The sequence below is a fragment of the Zeus faber genome (assembly GCF_960531495.2).
Source record: "Zeus faber genome assembly, chromosome: 16".
NCBI lineage: Eukaryota > Metazoa > Chordata > Actinopteri > Zeiformes > Zeidae > Zeus > Zeus faber.
In genome coordinates, this window is record NC_137202.1 from 5,873,123 (window position 1) to 5,882,254 (window position 9,132).

The 9,132-nt window shown below is 41.5% G+C and overlaps 1 protein-coding gene across 1 annotated transcript in view; it reads left to right on the forward strand.

Annotated features, from left to right (window-relative positions):
- hif1an (hypoxia inducible factor 1 subunit alpha inhibitor) overlaps window positions 1–7,980 on the forward strand; it is an 11,129-nt gene extending 3,149 nt beyond the window's left edge. Inside the window, exons 2-8 of the mRNA XM_080016675.1 lie at window positions 798–1,048; window positions 1,611–1,759; window positions 3,501–3,646; window positions 3,881–3,987; window positions 6,596–6,659; window positions 6,768–6,878; window positions 7,860–7,980. Of these exons, the coding sequence (XP_079872801.1) occupies window positions 798–1,048; window positions 1,611–1,759; window positions 3,501–3,646; window positions 3,881–3,987; window positions 6,596–6,659; window positions 6,768–6,878; window positions 7,860–7,916 (885 nt within the window). The 3' untranslated portion in view covers window positions 7,917–7,980. The remainder of the gene's footprint in view (window positions 1–797; window positions 1,049–1,610; window positions 1,760–3,500; window positions 3,647–3,880; window positions 3,988–6,595; window positions 6,660–6,767; window positions 6,879–7,859) is intronic.
- The last annotated feature ends 1,152 nt before the right edge of the window (window positions 7,981–9,132 follow it).

Here is a 9,132-nt window from a genome sequence, read left to right on the forward strand (position 1 = left end):
GTGCAACCGTACACCCCGGAGCGGGAGCGCGCTCCGGTTGCTTTACGTTCGTCTGGTCACGTAGCTCAGAGGTTCCTGAAATGATTCATGACAACCCTCCTCCTCCCCCTCCTCCCCCTCCTCTCCCCTCCTCTCCTCCTCCCCCGGCAGAATAATGGACGCTCCTAAAAAGTCGCACGTTTTTTTATCTGCAGCGTGGTTTAGTGTTCAGCTTGTACGAATGGAAGCAAAGTGTTAAGGATATCCAAGGAGTGCTAAACCAACAACAATACCATTTCTGTGGTTGGGGGTGGGGAGTATTCAAATATAATAATAATAATAATAATAATAATAATAATAATAATAATAATAATTCATAATTTTACATTGGCCCCCCTGCAATACGTATGAGGACCCCCAAGCGGACCGCAGACCTTGTTTGGGAGCCCCTGTATTTGTGATCACATTTTAAAAAGAGTCTAGTTGAATCGGTCATTAAATGGATTTGGTCATTTGTCATGTAATATGTTCTCATAGGTTCTCCTTCACATCTTCATGCATGTTTTTGATCCGTTTTGTTGATGTTTGAGACCACTTGGCGATACACAACACCAACAATATACATTTCAAGGTGTCTGTTTGTTCATATAAGTTATTACCTCATCCTAACATAGGTTTATGGTGTAAATCAATCAATGTATTCATCGAATGAAATCATTCTTATTGGCAGCCCCGATAACAAATTCAATGACAATTTCATTAATCAATATTGATTTGTCTGATTTTATTGAGTTAAACTTGTCTTTATCCGCCTCCAGGAGCCTGTGGTTTTGACGGATACAAACCTTGTGTATCCAGCTCTGAAGTGGGACATCGGGTACCTCCAGGAGAACATTGGGGACGGCGATTTCTCCGTGTATACCGCAGAGAACCACAAGTTCCTCTACTATGATGAGAAAAAGATGGCCAAGTTTGAGAATTTTGTCCCCAAGTCACAACGCATGGAAATGAAGTTCACCGAATTTGTGGAGAAAATGCACAAAACGGAGGAAATGGGAGGAGAAGAAAGGTAAAGTACTGTGTAGATATGACTCTGATACGTCTTTTACCGAGGCACGTCTGAGCCGTTAATCTCTTGGATGAGAGGGTTTGTGTTGCGTGTGTGTGTGTGTGTGTGTGAAGAAGGCGTGTTTGATGGTGGATGTTTGTTTTGAACTTTGATGCGGCACAAGAATAGAAGGAATGACGAAGCATTAACAGTCTGGAAGCATTTGGGGAAAGCGCCCTCAGATCTCGGCACACTTATGAAGGTCAGCGTACCAGCACTGCAAAAAGAAACAGAAGATGGAAAAAAAATAAAAATAAAAAATCCCCGAAACAATCTGCAAATGGGATTAAAATCATTGTGACTAGATTTATTTTACCAAGAAAAAAAGCATTTTGAATTTTGTTCATGAATGGTTTGAGGATGTTGAGTTTGTCCTCGCCATTCCTCTCTATCATTTCATACAGTTAAAAAAAAAAAAAAGTCATGTTTTCCATACACCTGGACATTTCTTTGGCTCCCCGGGTGATGTGTCTGAACGAGTGAGTTTCCATCTCCAGGTGCTTTTGTTTTTGCGTTCCTCCAGGGTCTACCTGCAGCAGACCCTGAACGACACGGTGGGCAGGAAAATCGTGGTGGACTTCCTGGGCTTCAACTGGAACTGGATCAACAAGCAGCAGGCCAAGAGGAACTGGGGGCAGCTCACCTCAAACCTGCTGCTCATCGGCATGGAAGGTGAGAACGTGCTGAATCAAACGACATCAAAAACCTTGCTGATAAAGGAGGAACATTTCTGTGAGCGTGTCCACTGCGAAGAGCCAGATGTTATGGCTTCAGGCGCTTCCTAAATAAATTATGAGAGCAGCCAAGAGCTCAAAAAGTCAGATAAAGGCCAAATGAAGTCCAAGTCAACATGAAACGGATAGATACATAGATAGTTCAAGTTCAAGAGATTATTTGTCACATACATATACAGATAGATAGATAGATACATAGATGGATACATCGATAGATGGGTAGATGATATAGTAGATGGATGGATGGATGGATGGATAAATACATAGATGGATAGATGGATAGATACATAGATTGATAGATAGATGGATGGATAGATACATAGATGGATGATAGATAGATAGATAGATAGATGGATGGATGGATAGATACATAGATGGATGGATAGATACATAGATGGATGGATAGATACATAGATGGATGGATAGATACATAGATGGATGGATAGATACATAGATGGATGGATAGATACATAGATGGATGGATAGATACATAGATGGATGATAGATAGATGGATGGATGGATAGATACATAGATGGATGGATAGATACATAGATGGATGGATAGATAGATACATAGATGGATGGACGGATAGATGGATAGATGGATAGATGGATGGATGGATGGATGGATGAATAGATAGATGGATGGATAGATGGATAGATAGTTGATAGATGGATAGATAGATTACTTTTCCCTGCAGGGAAATTGCATTGTCCCAACAGCTCACATCCAAAACAATGCGCTGTAAAAATAACAAACGGTAGAATAAAAAAAAGAAAAGAATATGAAAAAGAAAAGTGTCAATATATGGGGGGAAAAAAAGTGAAATATACAGTAAAATATGACGGGTAATGGAAAATAAATCTGAAGAATTTAAGCACTTATTAAATCGGAGTCAAAATCTTTTGTAAAGGCCGACACCAGTGCCGGTGTTGTTGGTACTTCTTCACCGTTTCTGTTTCCTTCATGTTAAAAAACAGAAAAACAAATAAAATAAAATAAATAAACAGGACAGGTTGTTTATTTAACTCCACCGGTGTTTGAAGTTCATTTAAGAAAATAGTAAAGTTCAGGTTTTTGATTCTACAGGCCTTGAAATATGATCAAGAGTCTGAGTCAGTGTATAGTTGGTCTGAAATGAGCCGCCCACTCCACGCCACTCAAACTCCCTCTCCCCTCCTCTCCTCTATTCTCCCCTCCTCCCCTCCTCTTCCCTCCTCTCCTCTATTCTCCCCTCCTCCCCTCCTCACCCCTCCACTCCTCTTCACTCCTCTGCACTCCACCCCTTTCCTCTATTCTCCTCCCCTCCCGTCCCCTTCCCTCCTCTCCTCTCCTCTCCTCTATTCCCCCATCTCCTCTTTTCCCTTCCCCTCTCCTCTCCACTCCTCCCCTTTCCTCTATTCCCCTCCCCACCTCTCCTCTCTACTCCTCCCCACCTCTCCTCTCTACTCCTCCCCTCCTCTCCTCCCCTCTCCTTTCCCCTCCACTCCTTTCCCTTCCTCTATAACTCCCCTCCACTCCTCTCCACTATCCTCCACTCCTCCCCTCTCCTCTCCTTTACCCCCCCTCCTCCCCTCCCCTCCCTTCCTCTCCTCTATTCCCCTCATTTCCTCTCCTCTCCTCTCCTCTATTCCTCTCCTCTCCTCTCCTCCTCTTCTCCTCCCCTCCGTCCCCGCAGGTAACGTGACGCCTGCACACTATGACGAGCAGCAGAACTTCTTTGCTCAGATCAGAGGGCAGAAGAGGTGCATCCTCTTCCCCCCGGACCAGTTCGACTGCCTGTACCCGTACCCCGTCCACCACCCCTGTGACCGACAGAGCCAGGTACACGCGCCCAAGATAATCTGTGATCGGTTAAAGTGTTGTGATTTAGCGGCAGGAGAGACAAACCCTTAGAAAGACAGAGAATTTCCAACTTCTATCTTTGACATTTGACCTTTTTATTTGATCAGTCCCCTAAGTTTTCTTACATTTGGAATGACCTTTTCTTTGACTTGTAGGGAATGAAAACTGTACATGAACAAACATGAATAGCTTTATTTATTTATTTACTTCCAGGTGGATTTTGATAATCCCGACTATGAGAAGTTTCCCAATTTCAAAAACGCAGTCGGCTATGAGGCTGTTGTGGGCCCGGGAGACGTGCTGTATATCCCCATGTATTGGTAAGAAGCGTCCGGCCGTCGGCGCGACTCTCAACGTGTTGTGTCATTTAGATCTCAGTCATCTACTCTTGATGTTATTGGGTTAAGGTACAGCACACTTCACCTAAAATCATGCCAATTGCCAAGAGCAGCCTCAAGAAGAGCCAGAAAATATGTGAAGCATGGCTCAGTTCAACAACTGGGCTAAATTATTTTTAGAAAATACCTCACTGAAATTTCTCCGACCTATATTGCTATTTACTGTGCAATTTGTGTACAGCACAAGTCTCAAACTCAAGGCTCGCGGGCCTAATCCGGCCCGCCACGTCATTTTATGTGGCCCGCGAGAGCTTAAAAGGCATATGATTGTCTTAAAATAAGTCTACGCTGCTTTACAGCGCACAGTGACCATAAATTACATCTCCCACAATGCATGTCGATTTTGTGACCCGCTAAATGACGGCATCCTGCCGCTAGGTTGCAGTCTTTCCATATCGGCGTTCAATTACAGCGGTTTTCTATCAAGTGATGGAGTTGAAAAAGATCTACAAATAATCCCAAAATGTCCAACAAGTGCAAACATTTATGCAGGGGGAAGACAATTTAATGAAAGATGGGAAAGCGAATACATGTTTGTGCTTCGAGGCGAAAAACCGGGAGGCAGTGTCGCTGATGAAGGAATACAATTTACATTGGCATTTTGACACCAAACACAGAGCCAAGCATGCTAAATTTAGCCGCCAAGAGAAACATCAAATTGTCCAAGAATTAAAAAAGGCAGACTGCAATCGCAGCACAATATGTAAGCTAGTCAAAAATGATGCAGCAGTGAAAGCCAGCTTTATTGTGGCTGAAGAAATGGCCCGAGCTTCCAAGTGTTTTTCAGAGGGTGCATTTTTGAAGCGGTGCATGCTAACGGTGATGTGAGCAGGTGTGCCCCGACCAGATACAGACTTCAAAAAATGAGGTTCGTACGGTAAACTAAATGACTCTGGGGAAAGTGGGTGGGCCTAACTACCGATAACGCACCTGCAATGTGTGCATCACCTTATCAACTTCACCCAGAACTTGACCAATATAGTTGTGAACTGAGACAGCCCGTATTGTTATTTAGAGTTAATTACATATACTTCTTTGTCTGTGTAGCAATGTATTCAGTGTGTTTACAGGTGTATGTGTTCATACAGCCAAATGTTTACTGTCATCAAAACCATCTCATTAGTCGGATGAATGCCCTCTGCAAGGCTGTCCGCATCCATTTGTTTTTGTAAAAATGCCACAGCTGTCACACATGTTCTTAGCAGCTCAAAATTATTTATTGTACCATAGTTCCGCCCCTCTCAACTGTGACAAAAAAGTTTTGAACAGAGTTGATGTAAGAACTTGTGTTTGATATTTGTCTGTTATTCACTTGAAAAGTTTGATCTTTGATTGGTGGAGTAATGTGGGTCTCTTAACCTGATAAACTAAAGGGATTTATGTTCTAATAACAGAGCAATGTGCTTACATATATTTTTACATTTATGTAAATGCATGTACAATATTTGTACTTTTGAATAAATAATAACAGTTATTTAACAATATGTTAAAGAGTAGTTACATTTATACAGTCTTACAGTTACAACCGGCCCTTTGAGGGCAACCATAATGCTGATGTGGCCCGGGGTGAAAATCAGTTTGACACCTCTGATGTACAGCCTTAATGAGGGTTATGTTCCATTTGAATACATTTCAATGATGAATTTACTATGTGCCAACATTGTACAGAGCATAACTATAATTACTATAATACTATAATACAATACTATGATAACTAACTAAAATTGGGAAAACAAAAAAAAGAAATGCATGGAGGTATTCGCTAGAGTGGCTGATGGAACCAAAATGATTGCAAATGGACAATTCTTTATTTCCTGTGCCATTCACATCATCAGCCCCACTAATTCTATGATTTAACATTATTATTATTAGAGTTCTCTAGCATTAGTGTAGCATCACAGCAGCTCGCTCCAATGTACAGAAAATAAAAATACAACTTTTTCAAGAAAACATCCTGGGAAATAAAGTCCCAGTGTAAAATGTAGTGATGCTATTTAATAGAATGGTGTTAAGCAGCCATTGATAATGTTTCTGATGCTGTTGCCTCTCCCTCTGTGTAGCGGCCTGAGGGATCATTCTCAGCTTTCTGTGGCATACTACAAACGAGGTGTTATGCAGCTTTAGTACATATACTTTCTTTCAGCGTGTCGTCATGACGACGCTGCATAGCATCTTTTACCGGTTTTTGCCCTCACAGTGCATTGCACACTCGCCAGCGTAGTGTGCGGTGTTTGCACACTATGATATTTCACTGTATGTCATGTAGTATGTCATCCTGGTACTTTTCGCATACTATTTGGTGTGTACTGTGTTTTCGGACACGCTAAACACTTGTTTGTCGCACTAAATTGTATGCTACTCTGCCATGTCTGACGCAGCTATAGTCCCCTTCTTCCAGTGGTGCTTAGCCAGTCGATTTGGCATCAATACACATTTCTGGACTGTAGGCAGGCTGCCGGGGCATCATCATATTTCATCATTTTGACCTTCATTCTGCACAGATACATGTGTCACTCCTCTTGTGTTTCAGGTGGCATCACATTGAGTCGCTGCTGAACGGCGGTGTGACCATCACCGTCAACTTCTGGTACAAGGTACGCAGAACATTATTAAGCCACTATTAAGCCTTATTGGAATTGAACATCCAATTGAAAGACCTGCGAGCTCCTGCATTCACTGTACGTGTTGCCGATATCTTTCAGGGTGCCCCAACGCCCAAAAGGATAGAGTACCCGCTGCGAGCTCACCAGAGGGTGGCCATCATGAGAAATATTGAGAAGATGCTTGGAGAGGCACTGGGAGATCCACACGAGGTAAACGCAGCTCCTTCTAATCCGTCATTTTACCACAGAAATAAAAATTGAAAAGATCATTTTAATTTTAATATGAAAACAATTAAATGCATATACAAAGTCAGCACCACTTTGACACTCTGACTTTTACTGAACAGCAAAGACTGTTGGTTTGGAGTCATTGGAACATTTTATTGATGCAAAATCCTGTTTTCCCCCCCAAAAAATCAGAAGTGTCCAATTGAGTTAAAGTCTGTTTACTGGTCGGCACACAAACTGTATTTGAACATTACCCCTGACCATTCTGGTGACACATTTTTTTGATTTCTAACGTCTCTATTTTTGGGTTTTGGAAAATTAGAACTGACAAATTGATTAAAATGATCTTGTGGTACCACTGGCAAAGTTACATGATTGTGCTCTAATTCAGCTGTTACTGTTAATTCTGATTTTTAATGGTGGAAACGTCATTCCTCGAACAAAGAAGGAAATTTGAAACTGAAAAATGAAACTCTTTTCGGTTTCACACCGTATTTGAATAAAAAAAATAAATAAATAAATTTAAAATAAAAACGGTAAATGGAGACAATATATATATTTAAAAAAAACAAAAGAAAAACCTATTATCAGGTAGTAATGTAAAATATGAGTGTTGACTCAAGTTGAAGCCGGGTCCCGCTCCTTTGAGACTTGACGTGTTCGATATGGCTCTTGGTTTGGAATATTGTGCCGTCCTGGAAGCAACAGGACGAGGAATGTGTGGTTCTAGCGGCCGCAGTTATTTCCAGAACATCGAGAGAAGTTTTCAATGCTGCTGTGGATGTAGGTCACCAGGAATGGAGCACGCGTGAAATCCCAGTGGCTACCGTCCTCCCAGCAACCTAATTACTGGGAATATTTATGTCTTACCTGATTTAGCACAAAGACCACTATTGAAGGACACGAGGTGAAACTTTTAGTTTTTATTCTATTTTCTCATATTTCTTCTTCCTCTTCCTCCAGGTCGGACCTTTACTGGACATGATGATCAAAGGGCGCTATGACCAGGACTCCAGTTAGGACTCACAGATGGAAACAAGTAATCAGACTGTTGCTGAAAGTGTGTGTGTGTGTGTGTGTGTGTGTGTGTGTGTGTGTGTGTGTGTGTGTGTGTGTAACAAAGACTGGCACTTAGTGGTGCACTGTTGACGTCAGATCTACCGTTGCATGGCAATAAGCTGCTGCCGCCGCCGTGAAGAGACTTTGAAACCACTCGACTTTGACCTTCGTCTCTCGCAGCGTCGTGCTCTTTGCTAAATTGACGCCGGAGAAACATTCAACTTGGAACTCGAACAGAATTTGACTTTTTTTTTTTACATTTTTTTTATTTTTCCCCCCTCCCCTTCACGATTTTTCGTCATACTGCGATTGGCGTTTAACTCAGCACTGTTTCAGTGTCGATGAGATACAGTCATGTTTGTTGATCGTTATTTTGTACTGGAACGGTGTGATAAAACACGTCTCCGCGGATGCCATCATGCTTTCCTCACCACTGATGCAGGTTTTTCCATTTCATTTGATCAGTGATTTACATGATTTTATCAAATTTAGAATAGTTACAGTTCACAAATGCCCTTCAACCGTATTAAACCTCTTTACTTTCTTGTGAATATCAATGAATTGGGGCGGTCTTTGAAGAAACCTGCTCTATCTGTTGGCCTACTAATGATGCTTACGAATGTTGGAAAAGAACAGTGATTGAAGCGTGATCAGACATCTTGAGGCGACGCACTCAGTTTGTTCCTGCAAATTAGAGGAAAATGTATGGGACTCCTAAAAAAACAAGCGATTCTTTAAGGAATATTTGGCCACTTGCAGCTGTTTGGTTGCACCTGCATTGTTTTGTTTCATTGACGTTTCCTGTTTGGTTGATATATGAGAAGCTTACTGTGATTGTTTTTCCTCGTCGCTGATGTACAGTGGGGGAAATAATTATTTGATCCCTCACTGATTTTGTAAGTTTGCCCACTGACAACGAAATGAACGGTCTATAATTTAAGTGGTAATTTTTGGTAGGTTTATTATAACAGTGAGAGACAGAATATCAAAAAGAAAATCCAGAAAATCACATTAAATAAAATATATATAAATTATTTTGCATTTCATTGAGTGAAATAAGTATTTGATCCTCTATCAAAACATGACTTAGTACTTGGTGGAGAAACCCTTGTTGGCAATTACAGAGGTCAGACATTTCTTGTAGTTGATTACCAGGTTTGCACACATCTCAGGAGGA